The sequence below is a fragment of the Dunckerocampus dactyliophorus genome, chromosome 12 (genome assembly GCF_027744805.1).
Source record: "Dunckerocampus dactyliophorus isolate RoL2022-P2 chromosome 12, RoL_Ddac_1.1, whole genome shotgun sequence".
In the NCBI taxonomy this organism is placed as follows: domain Eukaryota; kingdom Metazoa; phylum Chordata; class Actinopteri; order Syngnathiformes; family Syngnathidae; genus Dunckerocampus; species Dunckerocampus dactyliophorus.
The window spans coordinates 19,274,695-19,289,518 of record NC_072830.1 but is presented as its reverse complement, the minus strand read 5'-3'; the positions used below and the strand labels follow the sequence as shown (position 1 = coordinate 19,289,518).

The following is a 14,824-nucleotide window of genomic DNA, read 5'->3' as shown; positions in this document are numbered from 1 at the left end:
TGGTCGCCAGTCAATCGCAGGGCACATATTGGTAAAAACAACATTCACACTCACACCTATGGACAATTTAGAGTCTCCAATTAACCTAACATGCATGTTTTTGGAATGTGGGAGGAAACCGGAGTACTTGGAGAAAAGTCACGCACGCACGGGGAGAACATGCAAACTCCACACAGAGATGCCCAACGGAGATTCGAACCCACATCTTCCAGATCTCCTAACTGTGTGGTCAACATGCTAACGATTAAAACAAATCATTAAAAAAAACAAATCCTGTATGATATACATCAAGATATATACCTTTAAAAAACAAAATTAAAAAGAAAAACATTTGTATTAGTTATGTAAAATATATTTTATGAATATGAAATTAAACCTAAAAAATATATATTGTATAATATACAGTATGCATTTTGCCCATGTGTCCAGACTTCAGGGCCACCATACGTCAATTTCACATTTCAGCCAACACAGTAAACAACATATATATGTATATTTAATAATTGCATTTTCAAAGCCATAATGTTTGTTCTTTCTGTTACAGTACATAGCATACAAGTAGTTTCACTGCTATGAAAGAAATGAACCAGTCTCTTGAAAATGACATCCAGGTTTCTACAGTACTTTGGTTCCAGCAAGCTAAAACCAAAACAAACTGCATTGTGCTGATGAAAAGATTAAAGGTGAAATTCTAATTATTAAAACAGTGTAAAATGTTTCACAAGAGGCCATCAATGTCATACTATGTTGTTAAAATAGTATGCCATACTTTATGTACACACTTGTACCAAATAATTACTTTCCTGTATAAAAAAAAGAAAAGACAACAATGTCATTTTAAAAGGCACTTAGGAAAACCAAACAAGGACATTTTTTTTACCTTTCATAAAACAAATCATTTTATATCTCATATACTTAAGCATAATGCAACACTATGCAATATGTTTGCGTTCTCTATTTTACTGTAACGCCAAAGTTTGTATTTAAAATAAAATATTCAAAATGACTTTAAGGTGCTATTTTATTTGGCAAGCTAAAATGAAGCTTTAGGTGAGTTGCTTCAAAATTGGTCAAAAATATTTATGTGTTTTCAAGTCCGCCAGGAACAAGTGGAATTTTCAATGAATTAAATGGCAAAAACAAAACAAAACAATGGACTTTCTCAACAGCAGCTCACTCGCAATACTGGGTTTAGATACTCTACAACTCGAAACAATTAAAATTGCATAAAAACATTAAAATAAGATTACAGCATTGTCAATACAGTACATCGTGGAAACTTATGAAGTTAATACTGCAGGATATTCTTGAAGATACTGTGAGGGGAAAAAGAGATTTAAAAATTAGAACGAAGGTAAACGTGTCGTTATCATTCAGGAATCTGCTGTCTTATCACCGACTCCAGCATTCAGTTTTACAATGACCTCACAATTAGTGGTGCATTACCAGAGACTTGCTTTGGTAACAACCCGTGTTTTTGCTACAAAAATAACGACAGTTTGCATGCAAACTTCACTGAACTGACCTCATCAAGCAACATGCTGAAGTGGATCCTACGTCATACATCAAACATATCAACCCATGGATTCTCAGCCTTTCAAAATATGATGATGCCACCTCAAACATACTGCAAGCTTTCAGCAACAGGATGATGAAAAGGTAACATATTGCAAGCGCTGTTTGGTTGTGGAAAACCGGGCATGAATCTGTCACTGGATGGTTCAGGACTGGATGGTTCAGTCCTGAATCTTTTCTGTTGCTCCAGTTTGATGCAAACTCTCTTCAAGTGCCACCTTGGATGCATGGACCTAGAAGATAGCAGCACGACTTACACCAGTGAGAGGAGCAGGGGGCAAGAATAAAGAATATTGCGTTTGTTATGTGCAATATTGTACAATAATCGAGGCCGAGGGTGTACGAAAACAGAGGCAAATGTTAATGTCTTTTCTAAGAGGGAGAGGGTAAACCTCAAGATCAGCAGAGGATGAAATAATTACGCCCCCCACGGTGTACAGTACATAACCTGTGACATTTACACTCACCTTGAATGGTTGGCTGATTCCAATAATGCACTGCAAAGTGTTACAGTAGTAGCCCAGCACACACTCTCCTCCTCGAACTGGGATCTCCTCTTTACTCATGTACACCTAAAAAAGCAGACTCACCAAGAATTACTTCCTCATATGCCACTTATGCTCCCCAGACCATTCACCGTTTTCCACCTTGATGACTTCTTCATCGATGGCCACTTCGTCATCTTTGACCCACGTGTATGTGATGTAGTCTGACACACTGGTGAATCCAACCTGAAATCCATGAACACATTCAGGACTTCATAACAATATTAAGTATGATGTTTGTCATTTTGTGTTGTTTGCTTGTAAAAGCTGACCTTATAAAGTCCAATCCAGTCCCATGAACTGGAAGGGAATGGCTGCAGCGGCCTGTACAGAAGCATGGCGTCAATGTCTGCACTCCATTCGCCCTCAGCCAGCAGATGCACCAGCGGAGTCGTGTACATCTTCTTCAGCTGAAGGGAAAGAGTGAGGCAGACCCAGGTAAACGAATGCCACTTTTAAAGTACCTATACATAACATGGAGGATGGATGCATGTTGTACTGTAAGCATGACTACAAAAATACAGTATTAGTAACTAAAAAATCTAGACCACAGACGTCCAAATTCACCAACGACCAAATGCTGAAAAATGAAAGGATGTGGGGACCAGTGTGATGTTTTTTACATTTTATATTAAAGCTAAAACAAACAAAAATCCAACATAGATATAAAAAGTTGCATAAAAAAAATTTAAATCAGGCCTGTCAAATGTCCACTGAAGCCAAAGGCACCGCCTGCCACTGGTGTATCTGTTTATAACAGGTGTTGAGGTGTTTAAGATAACATTTATGACTTATTAATAAGATGCAGTTATAAACAACTAAACTAAACAACTAAAGTGAACTACTTCAAACTGAGCATGAGCATCTTCGTACTTACAACTGTGAAAGTGAAAAGTAACTACCGGTAAGTAAAAGTCAGTCACCTTCAGCGTGAAGACAGCAATGACGGGTTTGTGGTCACTGATGCTGTACTCCATGTGGCTGGTGTACAAGTCCTGCCTGAGCTCTAAAAGCTTTTCTTCAGCTTCTTCTGGCTCTTTGACATGATTAGTGTCCAGACCGTCGCCACATTCGTCTTGCTTGTCAGAAGGCAGTGCTTTGGGTCTGAGGCGCCAGAGAATTCTGTCCGTCCAGGCGGGTTTGCGCTTTTTACTGCTGGTTGGTGGTCGTGGGAGAAAGAGATCAGAGAGGATGAGGTTTTCATTAGATTTTTATAAAAAGGTTTCATGAAATGTGGGTCCAATGAATGGTAAGATGATGATGTGTTTAGTAAGTGAGTACAGCCCAATAAAGCATATTGCTTCTACAGCATCATCAGCCTGGTTTGCATACGCTCCGGGGACCTCACTGCTGTGTAAACAAAACACACGATGGGCCACAGGAACCTTTTGGTTCCAGGAACTACAATTACCCAAAACTAAAAGTCCCTGAAAATTTGAATGCCTGCATGTGTGTTCTGTGGTGTGTAAGTTTTTTTTTAATTATTGTCAAAAATATATCTCAGTTTTTGTACACTGTCTCGGTTATCGTACAGCCAAACAGTACCCAAACAAATCATCTCTGTGAAGAATGGATAGTGGTTCTTTCTTCTTGGGACACTAAGTCTGGCCAGGGAATCCTTTTATCATCTTTATAATGTGTGTGTGTGTGTGTGAGTTGTTTATTTGTTGACAGAACACACACAGAATGATGAACTCTGTAGCTGTCTCATTTCTTCCGTCTAATAAGCACTGTGCGCACAGCACAAGTTCACAGTTCAAGCGCACTGCGCATGTCTGAGCCTTTAGCGTATTTTTGAAAAACCGTGAGAGTGAAGTCGCTAAATCTGAAGCGCAAAGTGGCGAGGGACGGCTGTCTATTCAATAATGACTTTGATGACAACACAGTAAATTATCTGTTAATGAACATCATCAGTGACAACAACATTAAGGCAATATGGCGACCATTCAAGAGCATTCTTGAGAATGATCCTCGGCAAGATGATTATCCCTTAATATACAATCTATTATTGTGGGATTTGACACGAGGCAGCTTTTAAGATGACAACGCAGCTACACTGGCACTCCCTTTCAACTTGCTTCAAAAGTGTAGGCTTCAAACTACATAAGAGTCCTGAACGGTGCACGTCGCCCAAGTAAAACCAGACTCATGATAAATAACTTACACCAGGATTGTGGCCTTTGTGTCGCCATGATTGGTTCAGTACGTTGACATTGAAACTGTTGGTGTACGACACTTTGGACTTCACACACGCTTCAGTGCAACAGAGTGGTAAGTTGTAAGACATTATACTTAGAACTGAGTTAATTCTGCTCTTGTGATTTATATGTTAGTTAAGAGGTGAGAATACCCATAAAACTGTCATTACAAGTACTCTATGTTATGTTATGTACAGTATGTTAAGACATGTGATGTTAAAGGTAGCATTCACATCCACACCAAAGTACAGTTGACTGTGTTATTGAAGGGGTGTACTTCTGCTAGTGTGGAAACACACATGTTATGAACGCTTACTTAAAGGCAAACCATGTCCTGTAGAGCCTGTAAGCATCAAAAGAGCAGCAGATCAAGTATACACATTAATATTGGAGGAGAGCAAGCATGTTTTTTTCTTTTTGTGACTCATTGTAGCTGATGTTGTATTTGTTGCAGTACAAATACAAAATGGTTACCTGCTGTCATATATATCGGTGTTTAGGTCAAACTTGTACGTGGGTTGGAAGTCTAGAGGTCCTTCCTCAAACTCTTGGAGCAGCTTCTCCTTTTTCTTCATCATGATCAGCTGAGAACAACATCACACAAGCGTTCCATGACCTTCCACGCAAAAGTTCTTGAATCAGCCGTGACTAATGGCACCCATGTTGGTCAAGCTAAATCTGCCACTGGCCTACGGACAAAGACTTGTCAGTGTCAAACCTGGTCTTTGCTCCACAGCAAGCTGTAGTTTTTATTGTTGATGCACGTTCGGACAAAGTGCATGCCGTGGTCCTGAATTCGAAAGTTGAGATCTCCAAACCAGAAGACCAACCTTGAAATAAAAGACAAAAGAGCAAAAAGAGAGGATCAATGTCTTAAGATTTTCTTGGTGTGTTTTGGCAATGCCAACCTCAGAAGAGCACGAGTGCTAGTACACACATCTCTGTCCAGGCTGCTAAATACAACACTGGTTAAACACATAACTATCATGTTACTGTACAGGTTACATTTTGTTGGAGGTGCACGTCAAGCTACGCAAGAAGGCTTGGAGGGGGGACGCAAATGCCTCAGCGCAGAAGCATAAACCAGGCTTTATTGCTGGAAATGCAAACCAGGATCCTGCTTGGACTGTACCAAGACATGGCATGTATAGCATGACTTGGAATACTCCCACATGGCACTACAAGAGACACGGGTGAATACCTTTTCCAAGTCCACAAAACACAAGTGGACCGGATGCCCAAACTCCCATGTACCCTCCAGAACCCTTGTGAGAATGTAGAGTTGGTCCAGTGTTCCACAACCAGCACAAAAAACAAATTGCACCTTCGAAGGTTCAACTTACGGTTGGACACTCCAGAATAGACTTTCCCAGGCGGGCTGAGGAGTGTGATAGTGTTATTTGAAACACACCCTTCCACCACCCCAGTCCGCCAATCTAGAGGTTGTGTTCCCAACTTCCACCCAATGTCAACCAAGTCTGTCATTTTATATTTCATATTGAAAACACGGTTAACATTTTTTGTCTTTTGATTTGTCTATTCATGTTGATACAGTAATTAAGGTTTTATGATGATAACAGACTGACTTTTAATTTTGGAATGTGAATAAATTGGAAGTTGACCAGCGTCTCAGAACAGATTGCGTTTGTCTTGTGTGGGTTGTACCGCACTCACCTGTGGTCAAGAATTCTCTGCGCCTTTTCACAGTTGAAAATCTGCTGGTCGGTGATATACTCAAACTCCACCACTCGCTCTGTGACATTTTTCATGTGAGCAGCCAAGTGACAGTTGAGGAAACAGAGCATGTGTCCATAGAAAGACAGACGAATGGACACACCACCTTTGTTACCCTAAGACACACAAAAGATAGTCAATTTTACATGTTTGTTTTAGTTGCCCTTTTTTATTCTTTTTTCTTATCGTGTTTTTTGTTGTAGTATTTGCACCTGCTTTTTCACTCTATGTTTCTAGCCTGGGGTTTTGAATACAGTGTGGGCCCGCTCAGCGACACTGAGGAAGAATAACATCCGCTTATTAGTTAACTTTCTCTTCAATTTATTACGTCTCCCAAGGTGCAGTGCGACAAAGAAAAGGAAAGCCATCACAATGGAAGTGAAAATGAATATCATAAAAAGCTCAGAGATAGGAGACACAACCACCAAGAATGGCTGCTCTTTTGGTCACGACTGCTCGACTGTCGCAACCATCATGAAGATAAAGTGATGAAGATAGAGTGTGCTAATGAATGTTAGAGGGGTCATGGATTCTGTGCACTGTTACAAGGAGATCTGGGAGTTGTTCTATTTTTATGACCGTTTCATTTCATTGTTTTCCTTCATGTGTTCTGTATACAGTGTGAAAGACTTAGGAGTTAACTTACAGTAGTTAGCATTCAGACATACTGTAAGTTGCAATTTACACTAAAACTCCACTTACATCGCAGTCTAGGAATGATACCCCGAGGACCACGTGTATATTAAATGCCCAAAATGTAAAGATGACAATATATTAATGCTCTGCATCCTGTTATATTCAGACTTTCCATGTACTGGACAACAGACATGATCTACTATATATGTTATCTTTTTTTATTTTTTAAAGTTCAGTGGCACAGTGGATGTTGAGACGCCATCTTATCAAGCATCATTGGATTAACACAGAGTATTACTATTCAAAAGGACACCCCTCAACAAGACTTTGCTCAGTTACTACAGGAGCTAAAAATCAATTCATTTAGCAGGTTTGAACAATGTTTTATGTTATTTTCCTCAAGCTGCTGCGCTTCACACTTTGAAAACCTCTGATGAATGTGACTGTATTTTTTTTTACCCAATAGCCAAAGACGCCAGTGCGTGTGTATGTGGACTGGATGTCTCGGATGAATGGGAGGTGCTCCAGTTTGGTGAAGAAGAGCAACAGCAGACCCTGCATTCTGATGGAGGACACCTGAAACACAAAGATATGCACATAAAAACAAAAAACGGAGATGAGGTTATGTATACCACAGTAGAGCTCAACAGAAACTGCTATGTTGTTGTACCTTAACATAATTCCATGGTGCTAAGGTGGTCATAAGGAAATGGCTCCAGGGGTCATCAAACACAACATCTGACAAGAATCTCACCGGCCCAGAGTACACCTCCTGCAGGCTTGCATAAACACAGTTTTGATTTCATTTCCATTATTTGGCAGTGTCTCCAAACTTTTGACTGGTACTATGTATCTAGCTTCAATGAGCAAAATAATGGAAATTCATTCACGTATGAATTTGGAGGGGTTTTTTTGTTTTTTTTTTATATAGTGTCTATTTGGAGACACTTTCTTATACTGTTGAAAGAGAATGTGTGTCCAAACTTTTGACACTTAATCGGTTCAACACCACACGTGATAAGTGAATTTTTGCAAAGTAGGATTCCTTATTTAAAAATCAAATATTTTCATAGTTGGAGCATAGAAAACATGTTTAAGACATTCAAAATTCAGTTTTTAACATTATTAGGGCCCTCTCGACATGAAAAAACACCCCTGTAGTCACCTTTACACTCGTATTACCCAATATAGTAGACACAATAAGAGAAAATAAGACATGCTATAGAATCACACATGTTAGCATTTGGAGAGTTCCTTGTTTCTTTTGTACTTCCACTTTCTGAACAGTACTTCCTGCGGTGGCTCTCGTCTCATCCATGTAACATTACTGATACCTAGTGACCAGCGTAGAATACTAAATATCATCATAAGATGTCTTTGAATGTGTCTTCTGAATGCCTTATATTTGTGTTTTAGTTCATTAAGCAATTTCTATGCTTGAAAATGCTTAATTTAGGCCAAAAGTATGCAAAATGTGCTTAAACATGCATATATTTTTTACTAATGATAGGCCATATTCAACCATGAAACGGCAATGATTTACTAATTTGCATATTTTGAAAAACTGTGATAAAGTGAAGCTGCGGAATTTCAAGCGCGAGGTGACGAGGGACAACTGTACCCTTATACTGTCGTATGACTGGTCAAAAGTACCTGTCAAAAGTTTGGAGACACTTGCTACATGTATGCTGTTGAATGAGGAGATACATACTTTATTCATCTCCAAGAGAAATTAAGAAACAAGGTGTCGTCACATTTTTTACTGGTATTTTCTGGGTCTCAAATCTTTTGCAAAAGTTACAGAGTTGAAAGTTTGGAGTCACATTCTCATCCAACAGCAACAGAAAGTATCTCCAGGCTTTTGAGGCAAGGCAAGGAAGGTTTATTTATAGAAAAAAATTAAGGTAATTCAAAGTGCTTTACAGAACAGGAGGGTAAAATCACTTCCTGAAACATGAAATCATTCAAGTACTGGTTTGAAAAACAGTACTGTAAAACGGTACTGTAAAACAGTGATTCTCAACTGGTGGCTCACGACCAGCCGTTTACAGCAGGTTGCTGCGTCTTTTCCAAAAATAAAAAATAAAAAATTGCTTAATGATGTCCCTGAATGCACCTCGGATCTGTGCTATTTGCTTGCTATGCTACCACTTGGTACAGTATGTACCATTTTTACGGGCGACTTGTTCAAGCTTCCGGGATGTGAAGGACGTCAAGTGTGGACTTAAGGCACCATCAGTCTGACATACAGCTAGATAGCTACATATCTACCGGAGAAGAGCGTGGCATAAAGTGAAAGCTCACATTGTGTTGAGTGGGGAAATTCCGCCCATAATGCAGACTACCAGGTACAGTATGACTGTACTGTTTAATTACCAAATCGATGGCCCAGGTAGAGGTCTACAGAAGAAATCACCTATTATTATTAAACTTCCCTACTGAGAGTTGAATCAGAGCAACTGGTCTTGCTTGATTTTTCACTTCTTGTTTCACTTCTCATTTAGGTCCATGTGCAAATGCTCTCATTCAATTCCCCAGATTCAACATGTACTAAAATCCCTTACGCACATTTTTTTTTTTCAAATCAGTTATGAATTTGTGGATAAAAACTAGGGATGTCTGATATCTGCTTTTTTTGCCGCTAACAGATATGCTGATACTGTAAAACTCTCAATTTCTGATTCCGATATCAACCGATCTATTTTATCCAATATTGTGCAACTCTCAATTACCAATATGTGTAACATACTTCCTGTCGTGGAATTAACACCACTGCCAAGAGCGGCTGCCTTTCAAGCCGCTCTCTTTATTCAAGCACATTTTTTTTATTCAAGCACATTTTTACGTGCCATGAGAGCAACGTCCCACATCGCTGTGATTCACTGTCTACCCATTGATATCGAGGCAGCAGAGCCGGGGCTAAGATGAATGTCAAGCAGCTAGCAAGAAAATGGAGATTCAAGCCTTCGGTACCTTCTATTATCACGGGAAAAGGGAATTAATTCACTACCGAGCAAGATCGACGAGCTGGCATTATCGGACATCTCTAATAAAATCGTATTGTTGCTGTACTGATCATCAAACTTTTTTTATGCTGGCATACTGTGTGTTATTTTGCACTACCTCAAATTCAAACTCTACTTTAATGCCATTTCATGGCAGGGGCCGTTTGCAACTGGCTCAAAATTACACCACAGGTGCTTAGCAAAGGCTCCTGCGCATGTGTTTGTTACCCGAGGCGCAGCTTACTTGCTCGGAACAGGAAGAGGGTAGGATATTATGCTTGCAACAGGTTCAAAAGTTAGCGCCCTCTAGGCAGCCACATAACTTTTGCAAACAGTCCTTTTACATTTAAAATTGAAATAAATAAATGTAATTTATTAAATAAATAAGATATTTGAGAAGTTGACTTGAAAACATTTCCGCAATTAGGATAGCCACTTGTGTTTGAAGGGTGACGGTGGGTCCCACAGCCAAACCAGCTGAGAACCAATGCTGTAAAATACAACCCCAACAATCAGTTCATATACCTTACAACCTTACACCACCTACCCAATGACATAGACGTCCGGACGCTTTGGAGACTCTAAATGGAGAAGTGAGCTCATGTCAGCTGGAGGATCAGCAGTGGCTACGTTCCACGTCACCAAGTGTAGCCTGGGGATAATATTAAGAAAAAAGCATGACATCTGGCTGCCGGCAAAAAGAACCCTGTAAACTCCACTGTGATATTCAAAGAAATCCATTTAGCGAGTAAAAAGACAGTGTTTTCACAGTGTTGCAAACACACACCGGCAAGTCATGTGTACATCCACACACCACAACAGTACCACGTACTGTACAACGGTACTCACTAGGGGTGAGTGGATCGATATTTTTCAGTACTCTTCTATATTTATCTTCACAAATCTTGTGTTGTTCTTATTGTCACATTCAGGAAATAAGTCCTTTACACAGGAGGACTTTGGGGGTAAAAAGACAACGCATGTGAATGAGAGCCAACAGTAGGTTTTGCTTTTAATTTGCTTGTTTTGCACTGCTGACTTTATTTTGCTCAAGCCTTATATTGTCTTATATTGTTGTATTTCTATACTGTGGAACCTTGGTTAGCGTTTTTAATCCGTTATTATTGATCTATTAATTCAGTTATACGACAGAATTGCAAAGCATTTAAACTTTTTTTTTTTTTTAAGTGGACGTTTTCAAAGAAGTTTTTTTTTTCTAAACTGAGAAAATAAATAAGCTTGTTATTAAGTGTAGTTGCATGTATGTCCTATATCAAAGCTAAAAATAATGCCGTCCCAAGGCTTCTCAAGACATTTTAATGGGACAGGTCTGATTTATTGACATGAAGTTGTATGACATCCCCACCAGCATTGTAGTCCATCAACGGCGACTCACCCCACACTTGGCCTCCTAAATCCAGCTCTGGTCGAAGTTTGGTGATGACGAACGTAGTTCCAGGTTGTTGCTGAGGCTGCACAAGTTTGGAGTTTGGCTTCTCAAAACAATGTGTGTTTTGCATCACAAAAATGCCTATTCAAAAAACTCATACCTCACAAATCGCTTGGCGTTATATTTGTCTCCCGCCGTATCCCTGCGCCTCTCCATTCTTGTGTACGTGACGCTCGCGTCTTCTCAGAACACACACATAAACAAGATGGCCGCGGCGCTCCATCGTGGAAGTACATGCCAGCGTCTTCGTCACATACACAAGGATGGAGAGGCGGCAGTGCGCAGGGATATGGCGGGAGACAAATATAATGCCGAGCGATTTGTGAAGTCTGCTTTTTTCGAGAAGGCATTTTTGTGATGCAAATGTATCATCACTCTTTTGAATGCATATTGTTTGGAGAAGCCAAACTCCTTACTTGTGAAATCCCAACGACTACCTGGAACTATGTTGTTCATCACCGAAATCCGACCAGAACTGGACTTAGGAGACTAAGTGGGGGGTGAGTCGCTGTTTGTACTGTTTGTACCCTGAAATGACCAATATCCAAGTGCATTGTGTGAGCCAGAGAGTTACGATATAATCCCTACATCTTCACGACGCTATCCTTCAACAGTCTACAACTCAACGGCACTTTTACAAGTAGATACTGTCAAACTATGCGTGTAGTGTAGTCATGACTTTCTCATAACTGTTATTTTTCCAAGCACAGTACTCAATGGAACAGATTTGACAACACTGCAACTGTAACAATGCGAACATACTTCAATGCTAATACTGTAGTATTTGGTAAGCCAGCATGCACCGTATTTGGAAATGACAGACACGCAAATCCCAAACGGTGGAGTTTAAAAGCTACTTAATTGTGAGGAAAGAAGCAAATAAGCATGCTGAGGTTGTGCAGCTTCTGTGAAGTCAAAGTACAACACAATGCGACTACATAATTAGGGAACTGGTTCCTTTGTCTACAGCGATGCAGTGTTTGCCAAAAACTTTGTTTAAGCTCATTGTAAAATGCTGAATGGAAAATGAGTCCTTTTTATTACATTGCATTAACATTTAAAGTTCAAATCCCTCAGTAAGCCGTTGATCCGCCACGGAGTTTGTTAGGACTGTTACAAAAACACGAACAGTCCAGAATTTTTTGGTAGAGAGACAGGATATCAACAAAAAAAGCCATTCAATAAAATGTTATAAATGAATACGTATTCGACTGAGTGAAATAAGTATTTGATCTCTGAACCTATGGTGACACGTTCACCATTTCCCTCGGGTCTCCATATCCAGCGCAGAGGAGCGATTGCATTCATTAAATGACACTAAAGTACGTTTTTAAGTAATTGATATTATTCTGACACCGTGTAACTTAAACATTAGACATCCCAGAAAAAGAACCGTTTGAGAAAATCATAAGGGGCCCAAAATATAATACAGTCCATACAGCAATGTGCAGCACGTATATTCATCCGTGCTGTCGCCCTCGAGCGAGTCAAGTGTCAAGACCAAAATGACCTTTTAAATTCCTTTATGAAAGTGCCGTCGTAAAACTATGAAATGCCATAACCCGAGGACCACCCAAATATATGTACCCACTTACACATTTGTTTACATTCTGTTTGACATCAGCATACAAAGTTGTCACCGAAGGTAAAATATGCTATTTTAAGGTTGTTGATATGATATTTTAAGAATAGTTCTTACCTAAAGTTATCTCCATCGGCGTCTCCCTTGTTCAGATCATTCCCCGCCATCCTTTCCGTACCTGAATGTTATCTTCCAAGCAACAAATGGCAGCTCAAGCAAGGTAAACCCATCAATGCAATACCTACAGGAGTAATATATATTCCCGGGCTGACAACTCACTGAGCATTTTCAATAAGATTGCAGGCCATTTCAACAAAAACTTTGGAACTTTGCAGAGTTAATGGTTGAATGAAAACAGTAGCTTTGTTAGGACGAGTAGGCTACATACGTCAAACGTAGTACTACTTGGTAATATCTACAAGGTTCAACATCAAATACGACGTTAGCTAGCTTGGGAAAAAAAGCCGTGACACAAAAAACGTACCACGCAAATGAAACGTCTGATTTTGTACACATTCAAAAGTGCATACATGAATGTGTTGTAATACCTGATATTCTCATATGATGGTTGTTTTCATATCTTGAACAGCAGCAGTGCAGCCATCGACCTATTGACGTTGATGATACCGCCCCGGAAAAAAGGATTAATCACCTTCAAAATAAAAGCAACGAAGGGCGTTCGTTTAATTACAGACTGTATTTCCTCGCTTTTTTAGTGTATGTCCCATGGTCTGAAAGTACACAAGACGTTTCTAGTCTTGAGCGGTTAAATTACGTATTCGAATGACTGCGGAAGTGAGACACATGGTGAGCAATAGTACGGCGGTGAAGTGCAAAACCAAATTTCAAACTGAAGCACTTTTAGATTGCATGACGCACATGCCGCCTAGTGTTGTAATAACGTAGAACTGACGCAGGATCTCTGCTTTAATCAACACAAGATGTTAATAGGAGGACAAGTAGACATTTTTGGCAAACAAAATTAATGGTCACGAAGAAGCTTTTACTCTGAAAATATCATGCTTACTGTTTTGCTATAGCAGAGGTGTGTGTCCAAAGTGCGGCAGGTGGTTCGTTTTTTAATGCTGTTGCGTATATACAGTACATATATACACACACATATGCATATACATATACATATTTATACACACACCATTACAGTGTGTTACGAACACCGTTTTTATTCAGACAGAGGAGGTAGTAAGTACCCAGGAATTTGGAACACCTGTAGGAATTATTTGCAACAACTGCCAAGGCTTGATCAACCTCCATTTCTGCAGAACTTTAAATTGTTAACCAATTTTGTGGCCCAGGCCTTTTTGTATAATTCAAAAACACACATTATTTTTCAGTTTGGGGTAGCCTTAGCTGTTACCTTTTTTTTTTTTAACCTCTGGCACTTCACTACTTACCTGTGTACCTTTTCAAGCTATCCGCTGGACTTGAACAAGCCTTTTTACAAAAAAAAAAATATATCAAAATGGCTCCCACATCATTTAACTTTTCCATATTGGTGGAAATTGTTTGGATACCTCTGCATTAATGTCTAAACCACTGGCGACGAAAGTGAGTACACTCCTCATGAAAATGTCCAAATTGAGCCCAAAGTATAAATATTTAGTGCGGATAGCATTATTGCCAACACTGTCTTAACTCTCTTGGGCATGGTGTTCACGAGAACATCACAGGTTTCCTCTGGAATCCTCTTTCAGGCCTCCATGACAACATCATGCACCTTGCATTCCTTCTGGTGGGAGTGAAGTGCGGCTGTGCTTGATAGCACTCATAGATCTATTTTCCAAACACAACCTCTGGATATGGCGCTGAGCATGTGCACTCAACCTTTTTGGTGGAACATAGCAAGGCCTGTTCTGAGAGAGAGCTGTCCTGTTAAAGTGTTGCATGGTCTTGTCCACTGTGCTGCAGCTCACTGTCAGGGTGTTGGCAATCTTCTTATAGCCTTTTTCCACATCCTCTGAGAGTTCTTTGCCATGAAGTGCCATTTACAACTTCCAGTGACCAGTGTCCGGAGATGGCTGATGAGACCAATCCGGGCAGAGAATCCTCGTCCACAGCTCGGGCACGTGTGGGAGGGGGCT

The 14,824-nt window shown here is 39.9% G+C and overlaps 1 protein-coding gene across 5 annotated transcripts; it reads right to left on the bottom strand.

Annotated features, from left to right (window-relative positions):
- Positions 1 to 391: 391 nt before the first annotated feature.
- On the bottom strand, positions 392 to 13,437 carry inpp5ka (inositol polyphosphate-5-phosphatase Ka). Of its 5 annotated transcripts, none has more exons than XM_054795150.1 (14): positions 13,274 to 13,437; positions 12,843 to 12,914; positions 10,241 to 10,345; positions 7,359 to 7,467; positions 7,148 to 7,264; positions 5,993 to 6,168; positions 5,037 to 5,148; positions 4,793 to 4,902; positions 4,635 to 4,661; positions 3,044 to 3,272; positions 2,393 to 2,530; positions 2,223 to 2,306; positions 2,043 to 2,147; positions 392 to 1,808 (listed from the first exon to the last, which is right to left on the bottom strand). In XM_054795150.1, the coding sequence occupies exons 2-14, from the start codon at positions 12,890 to 12,892 to the stop codon at positions 1,737 to 1,739; spliced, it is 1,434 nt and encodes a 477-aa protein (XP_054651125.1). In that variant the 5' UTR covers positions 12,893 to 12,914; positions 13,274 to 13,437; the 3' UTR covers positions 392 to 1,736. The 5 variants fall into 5 exon arrangements, with proteins under 5 accessions (XP_054651125.1, XP_054651124.1, XP_054651127.1 ...); XM_054795149.1 differs by having other exon boundaries at positions 3,044 to 3,275; positions 13,274 to 13,436; XM_054795152.1 differs by lacking the exon at positions 4,635 to 4,661 and having other exon boundaries at positions 13,274 to 13,436.
- Positions 13,438 to 14,824: the final 1,387 nt, after the last annotated feature.